We start from the raw sequence: 22,365 nt of genomic DNA on the forward strand, positions 1-22,365 counted from the left end.
GAAAACACAAAGCATGTTTTTAATGAATAACAGTTAAGGGCCCAGAACTTTGTTTGTCCTCTGTTCCTGGGGTAGTAGTGTCTTTGCCGTGACTGTATTAGGACTCTAGGAGTATACCATTACACATGGCTTCCTAAGGCAGAGTTTTGAGATAAATATGTTTAGAAATGGGAGCAAGAGTCACCAACAAGATGAAAAACAGGACAAGCACTAGAAAAAAAAGAGTGGGTGGAGATGTAGCTCAGTGACAGCTAGAGCTCTTGCCTAGCATACCCAAAGTCCTGGGTTCCATTTCCAGCACCACAGACAAAACAAAACATTGTTGAAGCATAGGAGAAAGAATGAAAGGAGTGGGTCATCAGCAGTGTCACCCTTCACTGAATCTGAGAATGTGAGAGGAAGATTCGGCTTCAGTCTTGCACGGTCTTCTCTCAGTAGAGTGCTGGAGCAGGAGCTGGCCCAGAAAGTTACTAAAGGAGCAGATGAGGAGAATTGGCAAGGAAAGGAGGCTCTAGGGCTCACCCACCTGTGTTCAGATTTATGCCTAGGGCAAATCACTTCTCTTCTGTGAGCTTCAGTCACTTCCCTAGCTATAAAAAGGGAGTGATAACAATGTGACCTCCTAGAGTCTTAGGAGTTCTCAGTGCGATGACCCGCGGGCATACCATGGCAGTGGCATCGCGTCAGCAGATCCTCCAGTGCTACCATTCTGCTGCTCCCATTGCTGGAATTGGACTCACCGCATCAGAGGTCTTCTGTGTTGATTCCCTGTGTGACTAGAATCAGGCCAACCTGCCTGTGACCTCAACCATACCACATTCCACAACTACGTCTTGGGCAGGGTTCAGAACCCTTGTAGCCCTGTCTTCCTTACCTTTGAAGGGAGAAAGGTGAAGTTTGTCTTACCAGGTCGTGGGCATTCCTATGAGACAGCCTATGTGCACACAGCTGTGACTGCTGCTCCCATACAGTGGAGAATCCCTTCAGTGGTGGTGTGCTTTCACTTTTTGCATTCTGAGCAATCTTTTTAGATTTTGGATGCCTTACCTGGGTACTTAAGGTATCCAGAAACATATTGCTAGGATGTCAAGAGGCTTTGTTAAACCAGACCTGGTACAAGAGCACATCTGAGGGGTGAAAGGCCCAGTTTGCACCCCAGGTAAAGACTGGAAACATTGGCTTGTATGACATTTAGAGAAAATTATACCCAGGGTTCTCCTGGTCCCAAGAAGGAGCCCTGCTATAGCATGTTAGTTACTGTGTAGCACTTGAGTGACTCTGTCAACCTTCCGTTATCCTGGAGATATATCTCTTGTGAGTTTGGCTTTTGTTACTTGAGCTTTAAAAAAAAGTATTACAACAGATACATAGTAAATATGGCTATATTTATTTTTCTTTAGGGTAGAAGACATGGCCATGTATACACTCTGTCATCTGGGTAACAAGTACAGCAAATGACATTTACATAAACTTGGAAGGTGGGCCCTTGAAAGAATTAAGCCCCAGTGCCCAGGCCAACTGCTACATGTCTCAGAGTTGCATCTCCTGGGGCATTGGAAATGGTGCTAGTTGGACCCCCTCTGTCACACGTTCATTTCTGTGATCTGTGCTCATCTAAGGGTCCCTGATGGAGAAAGGCCTTGAGTAACAGAGCTGTATACAATATGGAAGGATGGGGCTGTGCAGAAAGGAGGTGCTTGGGTACACTACATAGGTCTGCTATGAGGAGAAAAGAGGGAGATGAGGTGGTCTGTTTGTTGCAAAGACTATCTAGGAACAGCTGGCACAGAAATTACACCAATGCTTTGGATTTAGGGCATTGTTACTGTGCAGAATTGATCCCAACTGGCTCCTTAGTCATTGGCAAATTTCTTCTTCCTCATGGGCTTCAGATTCAGATTTGTAGTATAAACCATGGAAATTATGATGCCAAAACATCTATGTCTTCTTTGTCCCAGCCAGGACATGTCAGACACCCTGGCTTTTCCCTTTAAGGTCTGGCAGGGTTGACTACTCTCCCCATGAAAAGCAGACAGCTGGTGCGGTGCTCATAGACCAGGAACAGAAAGGGACGGTCCACGGTGAAACGGACTTGGGTGGACAATGGCATGAATCCCACCGTGGTCACAGTTGCAGCTTGGGTGCCCTCTTCGTTCACTGTGATTGTGCCTTGGTGCTTGAACTGTTTGAAATTGGAAAGGAAAGGTGTCAGAATCTATAGCTTGGTACACAGAGGGTTAGTGATGGTGTCTAACTTCACTCTGGGTAAAGGCCCAAAGACCACACATAAGGCAGAAATCACAGCTGGTCAGAATTGCCCTTGACAGCATCTTTCCTCACTTGCCAAGTGTGATAATTTTGCTTAGAGGCTGTGTACTTACCTTTAAGCTCTGGAACCACATTCGCTCTTGCCATGCCCACAGCCTTAGAAGCCTTGGAAACCTAGACAGTCACTCTAGTGCCCCATTGCCTCAAAGTCTAGGGCACACATTCATCAGAATAATGGGGGTCTGGATCTGCCACATTTAGGCTGGTATTCTTTCTCTTTGGCTGAGTGCCTACTGTTGGTTTGTTAAGTTAAACGTGTAGTGTGGATTCTATGTATGTGTTTAATGAGTCTTCCAGAATTTGGCCGGGCATAGCTATTTTGCAGACTACAGCACGTCTCTCCTCACTTGGGTGTTCGCAGGAATGGGGCTCACCCCGAGCCTGCTTCCTGTGACCACCCTGCCCACTAAGTAACTGGCAGCTGCACCATCCCACTGGCTGGCACCTGTGGAATTGACTGCACTGTGTGTCACATCCAGGCCCAGGAGAGCACTCTCAGCCTCTCCTGACTTGGGGAGTCAGACTAGATGGCGATGGGCTGGAGGCGAGCCTGTGCAGAGGCAGACCTTGGGGACCCGTGCACAGGAGGGAGCCATTACCAGGTCAATGGTGATCTTTTGATTTGAGATTCCAGACATGTTGCCTTTTTTGTCAAACAGCTCTGTGATCCCCATAGACTTCAGGGCCTCCACCAGATTGTAGTTCTTCTCCAGCTTGAATTTAGGCAGAAGCACCTCTCGAGTTCTAGCGGTGGAAGAAGAGGGGACCTAGTTTTATTGAACCATGAATTACAAAGTAGTCATCTTTTTCCTATTAAATGTGGACACATGCCATGCATTTACTACAGAATTGACACAGAATATCTCTTGTTAAATTTTTATATCTTGAGACCGGGGATTTAGCTCAGTGGTTCCAGTGCCTGCCTTACAAGCGCAAGGTCCCGAGTTCTATCCCCAGTATTCCCCCAAAAATCTTGTATCTTGGAACTTTCAGTGGGGATTTTGGAAAGACTTCTCCACTGTAGTTCCAGTTGCAGTCAGCCCTTTGTATCCATAGGTTCCATTAACCACAGGCTTAAAACTGGGAAAAATTATATATCTGTACTGAACAGACTTTTTGCTCTTACTATCATTCCCTAAACAATATAATGCAACAACTACTTACATGGAATTTACATTATTAGGTATTATAAACAGAGTAGAGATGACTTAAAATGTACAGAAGGATATGGTTGGATGCAAATACTCCATTTTATATGAGGGATTTGATTTTGGCATCCACCGTGGGGGCTAGTTGTGGAACCAATCTTCTGAAAATACTGAGGGATGACTATTCATAAAATTAAGGCTTTTGGTCCCCTGGCTTCAGACATTTTTTATTTTGGTAATTTAAACATTGAATATCTGGTCAGCATGCTTAAAAAAAGAAATATGTGTGTGTGTGTGTGTGTGTGTGTGTGTGTGTACGTGTGTGTACACACCAGGTAATGCTAAATCTTTTCAGTCTTTATCACAAACCATTCATTCAAGTCTTAAAATTGGGTGGACAGAAGTATTAGTACCATGGGCCCATTTTGGCATTTTGTGGGGGACAAAGAGATATAGATGTAGTCCCCACTTCTTAAAGTTTGCTACCCTTTTGGCAGGCCAAGACTCACATTTGTGAATTGGTGAAAACAGAAAGTATTACATTAATATTTGAATGACCTGAACAGATCTAAATACTAGAATTGTCCAGGAGAGTGATGTAGAAAAAGGGGTATCCATGTGGCTTAGTAAAATGTCCCAGGCTTAAAAGATAGGCACAAACTTGTAAGGAGCTCAGGGTGTGGCTGGGTGGAGGAAAAATGGGGCCTTGCATCTGACTGGAGAGATGGGAGAAGAGGGGAGGAGGACCTAAGTAAGCTAGATCAGGAGGGTAGATCTGTGGGCCAGGCCAAGAAGCTAGGCCAACTCCTGTGGGTTGTGGGTCCACACAGAGTTTCTGAGAAGAGTGGGATGGAAATGGTGTCCTGGCAATGCCTGGGAGACTGGTACACAGGTAGACTAGGAATGGAAGCAGGCTGTTTTGAAGTCATGGCCTGAGAGGTCAGGAAGGAAGTGGATGCAAAAGGGACATTTCTAAGGAAATATCCACAGGGCTTGTTGATTGATAGGTTACCTGGGAAAATTACTTTCCTCTAAGAGGCTGCTTCTCAATTTTATTGCATTTCTTTATTGTATAAAAATCCCTAAACCAGATTCATGTCGTTTTGTTTTTGTTTTGGTACTTGGGTATCAAACTTGGGACCTTGTGCTTGCGAGACAGGTGGTGGAACCACTGAGCTAAATCCCTGGCCCTCCAGATTCATATCTTGACATAGGCTAGCCAGTATCCTTTAAAACAGAAATGTGATCCAACCTCTCTGTGGTTTCTATCATGATCCAATAATAATCTCGGTAAACATTTTAAAATTTGCAATTGTAAATAAGAGTAATATATAATAATGGAATAAAATTATGAATGATGAGTCCTCAGTGTGTTAAGAGGATCTCAGAATTTACTGGATGGGGTAAAACTAATTTTTAGGGATGCCTCCTAGCTTCCAGGCATTGGGAGGGAGATACTTAACATTGACATTACTTATTCTATTTTTTCTCTTACCTTGACCCTGGGAATTAATGGACCCCCCCCCCTCATTTTAGGGTTGATGAAGCTGGCGCTTGAAGTACAAAGTAGGTACTGTGTGTGGCAGAGCAGGGATTATTTCCAATCTGACTCTAAGCCTCTACCCTCTGAAACTGCCTGGGGAGGAGCAACTGTGCTGCTCATAAGTGGTCTCTCACCAAAGATATTGGAGCTGAATGAACAGTGTGACTCTGTGTGACAGTTCTTGGGTAGTTATGCATATTTCTGTCATTTTAAAAATATAATGAGAGTTCCAGTACCCTGTACACCTGCAGCCTTCAGGAGACTAAAAGAGCAAATACCCTGAAGTACCTGTTTGTCATGCTTTTTTGCCATCGCTCCACCACCTGGGGTGTCAGCTGTGCTTCAAGGGTCTTCATCCCTGACAGCTTGTGTGGAACAGCAATTAACATGCTGATGCCCCCCACATACTCCAGCTGGAGGATGTCACAGTCGAGCTCCTGGTCAGTTGCTGCAAGGAAGTTTCCCTTCGTTTGCATCATAGAAACCTTGACCACCTCTCGCTCATTTAGCCGGAAGTTGTGGTTGTGTGTCATTTCCACTGGAAATTTGTTCACCCAGGATCCTATAAAGTCATAAGGAGCAGGGCAGTTACTAGAATGTTTCTTCAAAGCAATAGTCCTTACCTGCAGCATGGTCCAAATCCCCGGGAGGGTCTCTGCAGGGCCCATTCCCAGAGTCTCTTATTCCCTGGTCTGTTTGAGCTGAGAATTTGTACTTTTGTCAAGAGCTGTTAAATAGACTGGATAGATTGGGGGTTAGATTCAGACACTAAATAGGTCTTTGACCTTGGCCAAGGCTTGTACCTTGCCTGGGCCTTTATCTCTTTATCTGTAAAATGAGTAGCTCCTTTTGGCTCTGTTTGTGGCCAGAGGAGCTTCTTTAAGCACTGTGCTGGTACCTTTTGTCCCTCACACTGTGATTCTGTAGTAGTTGGCAGGACACATGAATGATGTGATATTGCTCTCAGCCTCTTCCCTATAGATTTAGATGTGTATCCGGAAGTAAATCCATATTTGTTTTAGCTGTAAGATGCTTGTAACTAACAGTAATTGGGACTAGTTGACAATTGGTAACAAGCCAGGCCTTCATCTAAGCACTTTACCTGTTATCTTATTTTCTGCTCCCAGCAACTGTGTGTTTGACTAGGTTTAAACACCAGATGACTCTTGCCTACCTGTCATTGTAGCTTAGCTGCATTTTCTGAATTTGCCTCACCTAGGGTTTCTCAGCTACAGCCCTGTTGAGATTTGGGCCAGATAATTCTGTATGGTATTAGGTTATGTTGTGCAGTGTAGGTTGTTTAGCAGCATCCATGGCCTTACACCCCTAGAAACCAGCTGTGCTTCCTCTGTCCCCTCGGGTTAGAATAACTACAAGTATAGTATCTCAGACGTCTGCCCTGGGCCCTGTTGGTAATCACTCCTTTTTCCAGCACTGATGGAAAGAAGCCCATTAGAAGCTCTAACAAACTGAGTCTAACATTTGAAATTAAAATCAAATTACTAACATTTAGATTTAGAAGGTAAAAATTAAAATTATACTTCTATACTTTTCTCTCCTTTGAGAAACATTAATGGAAGATTGAGTGATACTAACATTTGATCCTGTCTGAATCCCAGCATTGGATTAGGTGACTGTTCTAATATGGGGAAAGGCAGTGTATAAGTTTGCTATCTGTAGACTTCAGTGTGACATGGGTTACTATGTTCAGGAGATAAACTGACCATCCCTGCTCATTCTCCATCCTCATGCTGACTGAAGTGGCCACCTGCTTCTGAGCTCTGGCCAGGACTTGAACTCTGGAAGAGGGCTTGGGTAACTTGGGTATCGGACAGATTGATAAGACCCAGGGCTTTGGTACTGCCAAAGTGTTCTGACCTGTTCTGAAGTCATGCCTAAGCAAAATGAATTGCTTCTGAAAGTAAAGTAAATGTCACTGGCAATGATACCATAGGCATGTCATATTCATGTGGTAGTCTATACTTTCCATCACTTGGAGTTCATTGAGCTCTTCCATTTGCCACACGCTGGGCTGTTTCTTTGTTCTCTTTTTTGCTCTCTTCCGTAGATGTTATCACCTCCATAATAAACCTGAGGAGTTGAGTCACAGAGATACTGAATATCTTGCCCAGGGTCTGGTGAAGCCAGGATTTAGACTTTTGTTTGCTCAATTACAAATCTTATAACAACCAGTAACAGAAAGGACATATGCATGTTCATGTATGTGTGTGTGTGTGCTTGTGTGTGTAGTGTCTCTGTCACAAATCTGTTTGTGACTCAGCCTTCGATTCCACCACAGTGTGCCTGGTGTTGTACCTGGCTCTAGGTGGAAGCCCAGGGCTCAGATCTCAGTACCCTAGGCTGCTCTACAGTCTTGGCCTCTTTAGCACTACCTGGCAGCCCACCTGAAGCTGCTGGTGGGCCCTCAACCTAGGCACAGAGAGGGCGTTCTGACAATTCAGGAGGCGCCCTGGTCCCACCTCAGTTAAGCAGGAAGCAGGAAGATCTCTCTGTTTTGCTATACAGCTGCTGGGGCTGGAAGCACTGGCCTCTCCACAACTCATCTCACTGGTGTCTGGTGGTTGTTGGTGGCAAAGGGAGGCAATTACTGTGATTAATTCTGATGCTGAGCCATCCTTGGGCCTGCCCTGCAGTTCAGAGAATGAATTAGAGGCTTCTTTTGGCCGGATTCTAGTAGACTTGGATTTTACAAATCCCTGCACCACTCCTTTTTTTTAAAGACAGTATCCCTGGGTTGTCCAGGCTGGCCTTAAACTTGCGGTCCCCCTGCCTTAGGCCCCTTTGTGTCAGGGGTTACAGATGTGTGCCACTGCACCCAGAGAAATCCAAACGCATTTGTTCCTAGGGATCGTGTGTGTGTGTGTGTGGAGTAGAGTTTAGAAGCCTCCTTAAAAAGTGCCCTTGTAGTGTGGTAGAGCATACCTATAATCCCAGCACTCTGGGAGGCTTGTGCGGCAGAATGATTACAAGTATGAGCCTAGACTAGGCAATTTAGTGATTTAGTGAGGCTCTGTTTCAAAAGCGGGGATGGTGCTGGAGATGAATGAAGGCCCTGGTTTCAATCCCTGTTATTGCAGAGAAAAAATTTTTTTAGAGTGTGTTTGTGGCAAGCATAATACCTGTAATTCTTGTACTCTGGAGGCTGAGGCAGGAAGGTGATGAATGCAAGAACAGCCTGGGCTACAAAGTGCCCTTCTATTGACTGGCACAGAAGAGTTGCTCAGAAAATCAAATTGTGGTTAATTTTGCCATTCCCACCTGCTTGTTGGTGCAAAAGTATTCTGAAAAGGAGTTGTAGGTATTAATGTCGGTTACTCCACCTGAACAGCTCTAATACTTTTTTGGCGGAGGGTGGGTGGTGGTAACTGAGAATTAGACCGAGGGCCTTGCATATTTTAGGGAAGGGCTCTACCACTGAGCTATATCCAATTCTGTTTTCTGGTAATTAGGAAAAGAAATGAAGAAACTCAAATCCAGGCTGTCCAAATGATGAAAAAGGTTTTGCATTATTTCTTCCAATATAACATTTTGCTAGAGATGGCCTGCCTAAGTCCAATCTTGACTGCCCTCCACTAGCCATGTGCACTGGGAGAATCCTCTTACTTCTCTGTGCTGTGGTGACTTTGTAATGCGGACTCTGGTAGCCATGGTGATCTCACATGTGGTGAGGATCCAGTGATCATGAAAGACAGTTAGGGTTCAGTAGCTGTCACCTTCACATGATTATCCTTGGCTCTGAGTTGACCTGTATCTTGTTTTCCTGGATAAATTATAGCTAGAATACAATTCTTGCCATTTGGTCTACCTGTGTACTCAAAAAGTATATTGTGAATTTGCTTTGAGAACTGTAAAGCTACTTCTTACCTTTGAAGTAGATGCAGTTTAGAATCATCATCTGAGTAGCAGGATCTATGTTTTCCAGTGGTTCTTTTATCAGGCCCTTGGTGTGCTTCAGAATTTGGTCATTGGTTTTTGATATGAAAGCAGGGTCTGAGAAGTTAGCTGCCTGGGCCTCAGCAAAGTAATATTCACGGACTTTAGTTTTGAAGTCATCCAGGATGGGAAACTGCTTTTGGATATAAAGGTTATTGACTGACTGAAGTGTGTACCCAAAATTTCTCCTGAAGAGGCGATGAGTTAGCTTACGGAAAAGATTATGGATGGTCATGATCTCGTACTTGCTGCTGGCATTAACAAAGTCTTTAAAATGTAAAACCAAGTGAACTTGTTCATGGGTCTGTGCCCTTAGGCCTAAGGAAATCATCCCCATGGCAGTAGAAATTCCTACAGGTGCTATGAAGATATTGTCAAAAGAGTTGGCCTGGTCTTTTAGTGCTCGGTAGAGGTTGAAGGCAAACTTTGCATTAAGGATGTTAAGACGCTGAATCCTGCTCTTGCCTTGGAAAAGCTGCAGGATGTTCCCAGCGCTGGATTCTGAGTCTGTTGGGGAAACTGCATCTATGATGTAAATATAGTCGTCATCCTCACTGAGTAACTTTTCCAGGTCCAGATAGTCCTCATCCTCCTCCCCCTCTGGAATCCAGTCGTTGGTAACTGTGTTTTCTTTGTGGAAGTCAGCAGGCAGAAGGGACATGCTTACGTTTTTATTATTTAGCTGCTCTTTGAGACCTTTGCTCCCATCACACGTGTATATTATAATGAGAGAAATGAGAAGAGGGTGGAATGGGTGTTTCATTTTGGCAGAACCAAATCTAGAAGGGAAAACACAATATGGTGAGAGGCATGAAGAGACACCCTCGCAGCACTGGTTCCTGTTTTTGTTTTTTGAGTCATGGCTCACTATGTTGTTCAAGCTGACCTTTAACTTACTATATAGGCCAGGCTGGCTCAAATTTATAATCCTCTGGCCTCATCCTCCTGAACATTGGGATTACAGGTGTGCACCATCATGCCCAGCTTGTAACCATTGTAGGATTCTGGATTTTAAGAGAATTTAATGAAGATGAACCTACACTTAATAGTTTATGTGCTTCATAATTCTCATGTGGGATCCATGGGCCCCAGGATGAGAATTTTTTCTTTAAAGGTCCACAAAACTTTCTTGAATCCCAGGGATCCAAAGGTCCCAGAAGAAAGTTTTGTTGTTTTTCATCCACTAAACATTGTCTTCTGTCTTGAAACAGCATACAGCAATAGGTATTAGAGGCACAAAGGTCTTCCCATCAAGGGATTCATGAGCCAGACTCTTGGTGCAGATAGGCAGGAAATTGAGGGTTTTCAAACTAATGCTGCAAAAGCTTCTGTGGGGCAGGGAAGGTGGTGTGGCTGCTTGTCCTGTGGAAGGCGTGGGAGTTCCTGGAGGTTGAGGAAGCTTCACTAAGAGGTGGGGTGGGAGTGAGAAACTGAGCCACAGGGGCATTTCTTATGGACTCAGCCTTGCCTGGATGACCCTCACTACTCCACCTGTGGAAAATATGCATTGGCCAGGCTTTCTGAACATAGGTATTGCAATTTGTGCAGTCATTAAGGTTAATCTGTATAAGAGTTGAAACTTGTCTGTAATGCCAGTGCTGTCTCAGCATATATGAGGAAATCGCTATTGCTAATAAATGGCAAGGATTTGGGCTGGAGGTGTAGTTCAGTAACTTATCTTGCTTGCCCAGCCTGCATGAGGCCTGGACTTGATCTCCAGCACACAGTGAGTGAGTGAATGAATGAATGGCAGTGATTAGATTCGAGCCAAATTGGTTGAGCTCCCTGAACTCCCTATGTTCAAGGCTCTGCTTTACTTGCCCTGGTACACCAGGACTCTCCCAGGCATGGGCCTGAGGAGTAGCTGTGCTCCCTCCTTCAGTGTACTGTTAAAATAATCAGCTTCAGTATTGTTTGAATCATACTTCAGAGACTTTTGAATTGCATATTTTGGAAAGAAAAAGATCGTTTCTGCTTTTGAAAGTCTGCTGTCTTTTTCAGTCCTCCCTCTCGGCACCTCATCAAAGCTGCATGCCATGCGCAAAGTATGCACCAGTAGAACGATTTCTAGAAAGGCTTTTGAATATGTGTGCCTATAAATAGGGCTGGGCCCAGTTCCCATGTAGAGTCAGATGTGGGTATCAGGGGCAGTATACTTTAACAAATTTGAAGAGAAGAGAGCCAGGCATGATAGCAAATGCTTGTAATCCTAACACTTGGGAGGCTAGGCTGGGGCAAAATCAGGCCTATCCTAGGCAACTTAGTTACTTAGCAAGATCCTGCCTCAAAAGAAAAAAAAAAAAGTCTGGGAAGGTAGCTCCCTTGGTTCAGTCCCCATGACCAGAAGGAAAAAAAAAAAAAGGAAGTTAAGGAGAAAATGAGCAACTTGCCTGGGATTTAGCTCAGTGGCTCTGTGCCTGAGCCGAGGTCCTGAGTTTGATTCCTGGTACTGGGAAAAGAAAGGAAAATGAGCAACTTAGTAGAAGTCTCCTGGCTCACTTGCACTTAAGTATTCTCCACAGATTGAAAAAAAACAAACAAACATATATTAACTTTAAAAAAATAAAAATTATTTTTAAAACAAAAAAAAGGTTAAAGAACAAAACAAAAACTAACAAATTAGTAAATGTTCAGGAAAATGAATCTGAGGTCACACAGGAAGGCAGTACATGTTCTTGTTCAGTATTCAGAGAGTGTATTTGTAAGTGCTTATACCCTATTCCTGCATTTGTTTGATGAAAAGCCAAAAAACTTTTCATTTGTTCCTTGCCAGAGAGAAAATACCTGATATTTTCTATGGATTGAGAAATTAAAGATCTAAAAAGTTAAATCTTTTACTGTTTTGCTATTTAGTATAATAAAAATAATGAGGCATTTAAAAACTATCTCTAGATTATATTTAAATCCAATTACAGTCTGAAGAGAAGCAATAGTTTTGAGATAAATTACATAGTTTGTTTTTCTGGAAACACATGGCACTTTCTTTTGGCATGAGGTTGTCCTTTTTGGCCATGCATCAGAGCGGGATGCCTGAAAACCATTGGCCCTCTCAGTTCATTGTCTCCAGGGCCAAACAGAGTAGGCAGAAATGGAGAGGTAGCTCCTTGCAGTTTTGAAAACTTTATTTTGAAATAATTTAAACTTAAAACAACAGAGCACTAAAGCAACTCCTTTCCCTAGATTCACCATATTTTTATATTTTGGAACATTTTATTTATTCTTATCTCTCCATTATATGTGTGTGTGTGTATATATAAATATATACGTACTCCTACAGACACAAACATATGTTATTTTCTGAATCATTTAAAATTAGGTCTCTTATGTCATATCTCTCTAACCTTTATTTGTAACACTTTAGGGAAAAATTCCAAAACCAAGAATGTTCTCAACCCCCCCCCCAAAAAAAACCCAAAAACTGGGCGTGGTGGTGCATGCCTGTAATCCCAACACTCAGGAGGGTGAGGCAAGAGGATCGCTGTGAGTTTGAGACCAGCCTGGGCTACATAGTGAGTTCCAGATCAGTCGCAACTGCATAGTGAGACCCTATCTCAAAAAACCAAAAAAAAAAAAAAAAAAAAAAGAATGTTCCATACATAAATCATAGAACGGTTATCCAGTTTGAATAATTTGAAATAGTATCTTAACTTCTTCTACAGTTTTTATTCCACTTTTGTTAGTTGTCCCAATAATGTAACTGTTAGAACTTTATAGTAGACAGATTAAAAAAATAAGAACATTTTCTCGATTCTTAGGCAGTGTAGAAAGCTTCTAAATTTATATTTCCATAAAGGAACCAGTTGCCAATCTCCAACCACCAAAAATAAGAATTTATAATCTGTAGATATGTTAGAAACGGAACTTACCTCTGCGCTTCTGAGAAGTGGAGTTGCAGAGATGAAACCAACCAGGGCCCCCAGTGAGGTTTTGATGTGAACTTTGGTGCTAGACTGTTGCTGCATGTTTTCCAAAGTAAATATGTCCCAATCCAAACACGACCCAACGAGCTCTGTCAGCACAAACTCCCTCAGCAGGGTCTTTGATTGCAGCTTAGACGCCAGTGCTGTTTCTGCTGAGGTTTTGAATGTGACTATTGCAGTGTTGATGAAGTGCACACAGCCTGGGCACAGGAGTGGCTCTCACGCGGCATAACCAAGGCACTAGTAGAGTTCCAGGGGCCGGGTTGCACCATGAGTAGCTGTACTGCTCCCCTGACGGGAGAGACCAGAGCACATGTCTGCTCTCCTCCCTTGTCCTTCCCATCTGGGGTGATTGCAATATCTGACCTTGCCCAACTGCCAGGGCAGACAAAGCTAGTTTGGCTATCAGGCAGGTGTCCCCAGCTTTCCCTGAACTTATTTCTTAGTGAAAAGTGGGGGAAATATAAGATTGGTGGCTTACAGAATGAAGAGACCATGGCGTAGCCTCTCTTCAGTCAAAGGTCACTGTGTTCCTTGGTGAAGGATACCGCCTGGCCCGCCCGTCTGTTATAGGACAGAAAGGAATATTACTCAGTTATGCATCCCAAACCCAGCTCCACTTTGGCATCCATTGGGTCTATGGGGCTATAACTAGTTTATTTTTAATTTTATGAGGTAAAGTAATAATTTTACTTGACCAGGAGAGCAGCTTATCACAGAGCCCTGCTCTCTGATTTTGACACCCACAGTTTGATTTGGGAGACCATCTACAGGGGGAGTGTAGCCTTTAGGCAGGAGAGTTTGTGAATGTGTGAGTTCCTGTAGGGCATCTGTACATTGCTGTTTAAAGGAGCTTTTTCTTTTTTTAGTACTGGGGATTGAAGCTTGGGCCTCATCTCATGCATGCTAGCTACCACTGAGCTATATCCCCAGCTCTTTTGATCTTTTATTTTTTGTGCAGGTTGTCTTCAAACCAGTAATTTTCCTGCCTCAGCCTCCCAAGTAGCTGGGATGTGCCACTGTGACCAGCTTGTATATTGCTGTTGAGAGATACTGGTCTATAAAGGGATTTTTATGTTCCGGACATGGAAGGTGTGGCTGGCTTTGGGTCTAGTGCAGCACTCTAGCTTTAGTCAGAATTGTTTCCCAGAGGTTTCATCCTTCCCACTTAATCCATCTCAGGTTGGATACCTTCATACTTCCCAAGAAGGCTCCTCCTTGCATCCAGACTCCTCTTGGGGGTTTGCTCAGCCCCACAAGCTCTTCTGTTCTCACACATGCTAAGCCTGGCCCCTGGCAGAACTTTTTTGGTTGGCACATCTTCCCTGTAGAGTGGCACATGGCTGCTTTATGAAGCTACACAGTCACACTCTCAGGGTTTTTCCCTCTAAATGAGGGTAGGGTGCCCGTTACATCTGCAGTAAACGGTTATGAAAATGAACTGAGTGGAGTGGAAAGCATAGAGCCTGGTGTGAATGGATGCTGGGAAGTGGTAACCCTTCTCATTTCATAGAACCTGTCTGTATGTTTTCACAGAAAGAGATGAGGAGGAGACACAGCTTTCATATGTACTTTATATACTTCTTTTCTGGACTTTCTTCTATGAATATGTATTGCTCTGTGTGTGTGTGTGTGTGTTATGCGTCAGTGGAGGGAGTATGCTGGGGATTGAACCCAGGGCTAGATGCATGCTAGGTGAATGTTCTACCAAGGAACTGTGCCTATAGCCCTCTGCTGTTATTTTTTAAAATCAGTAGCTAGTGATGTTTCATGCACTTTTGATCAAGTAACTCACTGCTGAAAATAACAGATTTCAACCTTCCTTGATATCCTAACATTTTTAACATCCTCATTTATAGGTAACAGATTGTGCATGGTTTTGGCCTCACTGTGAAATTGGTGCCATCTGTCATACTCCATTGTTTTTACTCCTGTTTCAAAGCTGACCTCATGGTTTGGTATTTTTTCCAACTTTTAAATAAGAAATTTAGAAAACTTGCCCAGAAGTTGGAAGAGTTGAATAATGCACATCCATATTTGAGCAGCCTACCCAAACAGCTACTGTTCTCCTGTATCTGCTTAATTACATATGTGTGTGGCGGGGTTGGCCTTTGCGGGTGGAATTTGAATTTGGCAGTGGATTTGGCGGCTCTTCAGTCTTGGGCTTTGGAAGATGTGTCACTTAAATGGAAGAGGGTCTCTGCCCCGCATTTTACCACTGTTACTTCTGGGAAAATCATGGTCCTTGTGTATATCAGATATCCACTTCCATTCAAATTTCTCTGTGTATTCTAAAACGTCTCTTGTAACTTTTTAAAAAATTCAGCTTCTAGTCAGAATTTGTGCATTACATTTGTTTGTTATGTATCTTTAAAATTAAAAAAATATATATCTTTTTACTTGTCCCCAACCTTATTTTTTTTCTCTTTTCTATTTGTAGCTTTCACCCTGTCTATTATATGGGGCTAGAGAGGACTTCTGTAGCCTTGAACTAACTCCTTTTTATCTCTCATAAAGCACAGCTGTATTTCTCTGAACAGAGTCCCAGCTGATCACAGCTGCATCCTGATTTATCTCTGGATATGTCAAAGCAATGTTAGGGCCCTTTCTGAAACTACTGTTCCATTTCTGGGGACCTGGGCAAGCTCAGCTGAGGCGATGACCAGTAGGCCGGGAGGAATCAAAACACTGGGGCCACCCACAGGACACTTCCAAGCTGAGTCCTTAGGATGGTGCCGAGAAGTTCATAGGGTGAGGAGCAGGATCCGAAGTCTGACACGGAGTCACTTTCTCTTACCTATGTAACAACCACTGAGGAGGAATGGCACACTCCTGTAATTTAAAACTCAGAGGCTAAGGCAGGAGGAAGTTCAGTCCCACCTGGGTAACTTAGACCCTTTCTGAAAAGTAAAAAAATAAGAAAAAGCTGGGGATGTAGCCCAGTGATAGAGTGTCCTAGTGTTCAGTTTCTTAGTACTGCAAAGCAAAGCAAAGCAAAGCAAAACAACCAATATGAGCTTCTCATCCAGCTAAGTGGAGCTTCTGTTCTCATCAGGAGTGAGATATTTTGGAAGCTTGACCTTTTCCATAACCACTAAAGCATGTTCTGTTTATGGGATACTGGCAGCTGTTAACCACAAAGACCTTGAAGAGTGTGGAGACCTTTTCATACCACCGCCATTGCTGGGAACCTCTTCCAAGTCAGGCCCATCATCACAAAGACACTCAATCTCGTGGTCACTTATACCTATCCTCCTTGGCCACTGGGGAGCCAATGGGGAAAGTAGCATCCCCTTGTCAGTGGTCCCTTTTTTCCCCCTTCCTCTTACTGGGGACTGAACCCATGGCCTTTATACTAAACTATATCACCAGGCCTTTGTTGTTGTTTTTTTTTTGTTTTTGGTACTAGAGATCGAACTCAGGACCATGCACTTGTGAGGCAGGCAGTGGCACCACTGAGCTAAATCCCCAGCCCTCACTAGGCCTTTTTAAAATTTTGAGACTAGATCTTGCTAAATTACCTAGGGTGGGGTTGAATTTGTGATCCTCTTGCATCAGCCTCCTAGAATGCTGGGATTATGGGTGTGTACCTCCACGCCCAGTTTGACTGTCCCTTTGTGGTTGGTGTCCTGTGCAGCCTTCAGCTTCTTGTTCTATGACCTCTTTATCTATTGCTCCTCTTTCCTACAGCCCTCTTCAGCATTCCTCACAATCTCAACACCTTACCAGAGCCCTCCTGAATCTAGCCACAAAGAAATAACCAGTAGGAAAAAATGGAAGCAAAGGCTTTATAAATAGGGTGGAGTAGATGAATTGAAGGGAGGGCAGGGGAATGGGGAGAAAATAAGAACCAAGATACATCATGTAAAGGCACCAGTTCCCAGTGATGACTATAACTGTATTGTATACCTAAAATGTATGAATAAACTTAATGAAAAAAAAAAAGAATGAGTAAATTCCTATGAAATGTGAAAAATTTTTTTCCTTTCTTCTTTTTTTGGTACAGGGGATCAAATTCGGGCCCTTGCACTTGTGAGGCAGGCGATGGAACCACTGAACTAAAACCCCTGGCCCCCAAAAAATTTCTATTAAGGAAGTCAACTTATCAAGTTGTTGATAAACTAACTTTCAGAAAGCAAGAAAATATTTCAGAATTATACCTTACATTTTAAATATCCCAGTAATAAGATTGTTACGGAAGGAATCAGTAAGTGACACACAGGCAGCAGAATGGAAGTAAAATAATAAATTTACTTATCAATAAGGGTCCATTGCACGTAAGCCGTGCCTGGATCAATGACACACTGGGTTACAACTCCTCCTTTTATAGGGTTTGATAGCCTTGACTTCATTTGGGTGGTTACATTTCATTCTTACAGTTCAAATCACAGTCACAGAATAGTTAATCTTTTCAACCCAGACGTAACAGTTCTTTGCAGTTGGGGAGCTTACCTTTAAGATTTGCCTAGTTATCTAGTCTAGTCCATAGGAAAGGGGGGTGTTCAGCGTCAGGGGAGCAAATGTTAGCAATGGGTTCTTTCATTTAGACACTTTTATGATCATGTGGCTCCAGTCTCATTGGAGCTCAAGACCTTGACGTGCCCTGTTATCTCAGGGTAAGACCAAATGCCTCATTCAGCAGTTAGTGCCTTCGGTGCCTATTAGTTTTGAGCTAAACAAAGCAAACTGCTGTTAGAGATAGCAGACGCCATTTTACCTTGTAGCACTTTATAGGTTTTTGCTATTTATAAAAGTTTTCCCTATCAAAATGCTATCAGTTTTAAGGAAGTAAGAACTATTTTCTGGATCTCTGTTTTTCAAAGTGGTCACATGCAGGTCACATAGACTATTGGTGATTTGCACTGTGGTGAGTCCAGTTGACTTGTGTTGCAGATATGAAGTGCACAGCCGATTTTCAACATGTGGTACGAAAAGGTTTTAAAATATCTTACTAATTTTTGTATTGATTACATGTTGGAATGATATTTTAGATAAACTGAGTTAAATAAAACACATTTGAAATTCAATAAAAGAAATGCCAGTAGGAATATATGGCTGTTTTTTTGCTCTGTTTTTGTTCTTTGGATATGTTTATGTATGTGTTTTAAAACCTGTATCATTAACATATTTTGCATTTTTTTGTTTGACATACTGTGAGTTATACCTGTGTCACCAAATGACCTTAGAAAATAAGATTCTTAATATACCGTTACATATTTATATGCCCCTTTCAAGTAGATGTTTAATGTTTTTCTATTTGTTTTGTTACTATAACAAATATTACAACATTTTTGTGCTTAAATCAGCTCTGCGTGTGTATGCATATTGTGTGTATGGGGGGGTAGTAGGGATGAACCCAGGGCCTCACGTATGCTAAGCAAGTGCTCTACTACTGAGCTACACCCACAGCCCTTTTCTGTTTTATTTTGAGACAGGTTCTCGCTGAATTGGTGAGGTGTCCAGGGTGGGCTTCAGTTTGCGATCCTCTTGCCTCAGCCTCCCAGGGTACTGGTATTAACAGTTGTGCACCACCATATATACTTTTTATTTGGAGACTAGGTCTAATAAGCTGTTCGTACTGGCTTTTATCCTTCTGCCTCAGCCTCCCAAAGGATTTCAGGCATGTGCCACTACGCTTCGTTAACTTATCGTTTGATAGATTCCTAGACATGGGATTTGGGGTGCAGTGTTTTTGGAGACATTTAGAATATTTGATGTATATTACCAAGTCCCTTTCCAGGGTGTTTTGCCAATCTATAGTTCTTGTATTGTGTGAATGTGTCCCAGCAAAGAGTATCATCATTTATTGTCACTCTGAGTCCTTGGCCTAGGGCCTGGCCCAGATTTGGTGCTTGTGAGTGTTTGGGTAGCAGAGCTTCACTATATTACTGTCTAGAGGTTCAGTGTCCTGGAGGAGCTGTGAGGACTGACCTGACCAGTTGGGTGTTTTGCACAAACTTAACCATTTTACATAATTGGTGATGACATATTGTGCCTCATACCAGGTGGGCACTGTCTCAAGCAAGAGTGCAGGGAAATTTGACTCCTGATACCTGTACCCAAGCAACCTTGCTTTTACCTGTTTGCTTGGGACTCTGCCCAAAGTAATTTTGAAAAAGTTATACTGCTGAAAGATTTTTTTCAAAGCTACTTCTTGTGATCCATCCACAAGATTTCTCTAGCCACTCCAATCACATGCCTTCCTTTTGGCACTAGCCCCTGATTATAAAATACTCCATGCCCTCCTAGTCCCAGGCTTTGGACCCAGTAGTCCTGATGATAGGACAGGCTGTGTTCTCTTTTCTTCCTGGCTAACTTTTACTCTAAGACCCATAACAGCTTCTCTGGGAACTCTACCCCACTGTGATTGTTTGTCCACCTGTCTTCCAATTGGACAGAACCCCTAGAGTACAAGAACGAGGCTTTTAATTCCCAGTCACAGTTACCGCTGCACTGGATAATGAATGAATTATGAATTGATGAAATCGAGAGGCATCAGGCACTGCTCATTGTGCTTTTTCCTACCTACCCTGACTGGCTGAGTGTCTGGGAATGCTCTTAGAGAATCTACATTAAGTTGTATTAGAGTTTTATGAGCCAAATAACTTCTGTTTTCTCTCCTTGGCATATCAGCTCACTCGACGATTGCCGCCCATCAAGGAAGCTAAGCCTCGGTTACAGAAGCTCTTCCGGGACTTCTGGCTGTATTCTGTACTGATGGGATTTGCTGTGGAGGGCTCAGGTAGGGGGACGGTCTCTCCCAGGGAAGACAGAGTGGAGAGAGGAAACAAGGGTGAGATAGGGCTCTTCCTAATTACGAGTGTAAGAACATTCAAAACGAGAAAATGAGTCCAAATGCAGTTGTTTTTCCTACAAGAATTTATAAACATCACACTTCCCAGAGGGAGCTTAGGTTTTGTTTTTGTTTTTTTTGTTTTTGTTTTGTTTTTTTTGTTTTTTTTTTGAGACAGGGTCTCACTATGTAGTTGAGACTGACCTGGAACTCACTATGTAGCCCAGGCTGGTCTCAAACTCACAGTGATCCTCCTGCCTCAGCCTCCCAAGTGCTGGGATTACAGGTGGGCACCACCACGCCTGGCTGAGTTTAGGTTTTTTAAGAGGTATAAAGGGATTGTTTAGACAGCAATGAAAGTATGCACTCAAAGAAAATAGTGTGGGCCCTAAGTGTGAACTGGGAACCCAGGCACTGCCCCCCCACTTAAAATTTGAGACAAAATCTCACTAAATTGCTAAGTTGCACAAGATTAGATCAAACTTGCACTCAGCCTCCCAGAGTGCTGAGGTCACAGGCATGTGGTACCACACCTGGCTTTTAGGATAATTACGCCAAACAAAGGACCCAGGACTTTCTTCTCTCTGTTTCTCCCCTCGCTCCCTGCCCCCATCAAGCATTTTATCATTGCACTAAAACCCTCACCCATATCTCACTTATATTCACTCTCTTGCAGGACTCTGGCCAGAAGAATGGTATGAAGGGGTCTGTGAAATAGCCACCAAGTCTCCTCTGCTCACCTTTCCCAGCAAAGAGCCTCTGCGGTCAGTCCTCCAGTACAACTCAGCAATGAAAAATGACACAGTCACCCCTGTAAGGATTCTCTTCTCGCTTTTGCTAAACTTGCTATAATGATCAGTGCAAACTCTTTCAATGTTCTTATGTACACATGTCATCCTCTGGGGTTCTTTCTCCTGGGAAAGTGCCCTCACAAGCCTGTGAATGTTTCTTTCCCTCCAGGCTGAGCTGAGTGAGCTTCGAAGCACGATCATCAACCTGCTGGACCCTCCTCCTGAAGTGTCTGCTCTTATCAACAAGCTGGATTTTGCCATGTCGACATACCTGTTGTCTGTGTACCGACTGGAATACATGAGGTACATGAGACTTTACCTCGTGCACATCTGTGTTCAAGTGCAGTTTTACATTTTTGTGCCTTTCTACACGAGAGTTTTTTCGATTCCTTCCAAGACCTGACTCCTTCCAAAGCTTTCTAAAAAATCATACCAATAAGCCAGGCATGGTATCACATGCCTGTAATCTCAGTACTTGGGAGGTAGAAGCAGGAGGATCACTGTGAGTTCAAGGCCATCCTGAACTACATACTGAGACCCTGTCTCAAGAAATCAAAAAAGAGGGCCAGGGATTTGGCTCAGTGGTTCCGCCTTTCTAGCACAAGGGCCCAAGTTTGACCTCCGGTACTACCCACGCAGAAAAAAAAAAAAAACCACAAAAGAAAAAAAAAAAAACTAACAAAAATACTCTGCTTTTCCCATGTGCCCCTCCTTCACGTGCATCAGATGCTATGTCTAATAACACGTCCCACATCCACACTTCATTATTATTCTGTCTTTTTGGAAAGGGGGTTTCTGAGCAGTCTTAATTGACAGTGCAGACTCAGTCCATGGACTGGATGGGAGTCCCTCTGGGGAGCAGCCCTCACTGAGAAAGGTCCCAGGACACTGACTGAGCTGGTTTCCAGGACCACAGCTGAATACAAATAGCTCATGTGGTGTAGGACAAATCAGGCTCCAAAATAGTGCTACTGATGATCTGATGCTCAGGATATAGCTGTCCCCACAGCAGTCCTAACCACTATGACTGCTATGACATATAATCGCTGTCATGATAACAGCCATAGTTGACATGAATCGAGTGCTTCTGCTGTGCCTGGTTTTTGGCTAAGTTTACAACCCTCTCCAACAGGCCTATGAGATTGGAACTATTATATGCCCATTTTACAGATGAGGAGACTGAGACAGAAGTTAAGTAAATGGCTCAAGATTGTAATCTCTGATGTGTATTGAAACCAAAGAGAACTCTTAAGTATGCTGCCTCTTGTAAATAAAGGCCTTAAGAAGCAGCCAGATAACTGGAGGGAAAAAAAAAATTACTGATGTCACCACCATCCCCTGTAGAATGTTAATATGGCTCCTTCTAGGTCCTCTCCCCTCACCGCCACTGGAAGGATACATTTGCAAAGAAAAACAGGCCAAAGCAAAACAAAACCGTTAGTAGTTTTTATGCTAGTGTGTATGACCAGAAGAGCCGTCTCCCATCCTCCTGCAAGTGTGTCTGAGTGTTTTCAGGTTGTCAGGGCCCTGGGCTACTAGCAGGTCCCTGAGAGCCCTATCCTAGAATAGAGAAATAACCCTGACGCCTTTATTCAAGAATTTGGCATAGATTCCTCAACACGGGTATTGGGGGAAATTTTAAAACAACACAGGAAAATGTGCAAAGTTGATAAAGCCGTGTGCATATGAGCACCCAAGAATACACGCTTAAAGCCCCTGGAGCATCCCATGGAGGCAACTGCTTGAGAGGCTAGTGTGGAGGCCATGGACATGTACTCTGAGCCCCTACTTTTGGGGACCTCCCAGAACTCTGAATGGCTCGCTAAAGTAGCTGTGGGACAAGCACATGAATTTCTTTTCTTTTTTCTTTCTTTCCCTGAAGGTTAAT

The 22,365-nt window shown here is 43.3% G+C and overlaps 2 protein-coding genes across 6 annotated transcripts in view; one reads left to right on the forward strand and one right to left on the reverse strand.

Moving 5' to 3' along the window:
* The window catches only part of Pi4ka (phosphatidylinositol 4-kinase alpha), a 149,265-nt gene that overhangs the window by 70,583 nt on the left and 56,317 nt on the right, over positions 1–22,365 (forward strand). For all 4 annotated transcript variants that reach the window (XM_033758643.1, XM_033758640.1, XM_033758641.1 and 1 more), the window contains 3 exons: positions 19,527–19,635; positions 20,363–20,499; positions 20,647–20,780. In XM_033758643.1, the coding sequence (XP_033614534.1) occupies positions 19,527–19,635; positions 20,363–20,499; positions 20,647–20,780 (380 nt within the window). The remainder of the gene's footprint in view (positions 1–19,526; positions 19,636–20,362; positions 20,500–20,646; positions 20,781–22,365) is intronic.
* Positions 1,456–12,919, reverse strand: Serpind1 (serpin family D member 1). 2 transcript variants are annotated; one of them, XM_010620776.3, is made up of 5 exons: positions 12,840–12,919; positions 8,905–9,752; positions 5,308–5,581; positions 2,928–3,072; positions 1,456–2,182 (listed from the first exon to the last, which is right to left on the reverse strand). In XM_010620776.3, the coding sequence occupies exons 2-5, from the start codon at positions 9,734–9,736 to the stop codon at positions 1,991–1,993; spliced, it is 1,443 nt and encodes a 480-aa protein (XP_010619078.1). In that variant the 5' UTR covers positions 9,737–9,752; positions 12,840–12,919; the 3' UTR covers positions 1,456–1,990. The 2 variants fall into 2 exon arrangements, with proteins under 2 accessions (XP_010619078.1, XP_010619077.1); XM_010620775.3 differs by lacking the exon at positions 12,840–12,919 and adding an exon at positions 11,364–11,420.

The sequence above is a fragment of the Fukomys damarensis genome, unplaced genomic scaffold, assembly GCF_012274545.1.
Source record: "Fukomys damarensis isolate Sample0158 unplaced genomic scaffold, DMR_v1.0_HiC HiC_scaffold_34, whole genome shotgun sequence".
Taxonomy (NCBI): Eukaryota; Metazoa; Chordata; class Mammalia; order Rodentia; family Bathyergidae; genus Fukomys; species Fukomys damarensis.

Bases quoted from the DNA above. Each gene is read 5' to 3' on its own strand.
- Serpind1 (XM_010620776.3), bottom strand. From the start codon at position 9,736: ATGAAACACCCATTCCACCCTCTTCTCATTTCTCTCATTATAATATAC. The intron at 5,582-8,904 runs GTAAGAAGTAGC...ATGACTTTATAG, and splicing joins AAACTGCATCTACTTCAAAG to GATCCTGGGTGAACAAATTT. The intron at 3,073-5,307 runs GTACTTCAGGGT...TTCCACCGCTAG, and splicing joins CAAAAAAGCATGACAAACAG to AACTCGAGAGGTGCTTCTGC.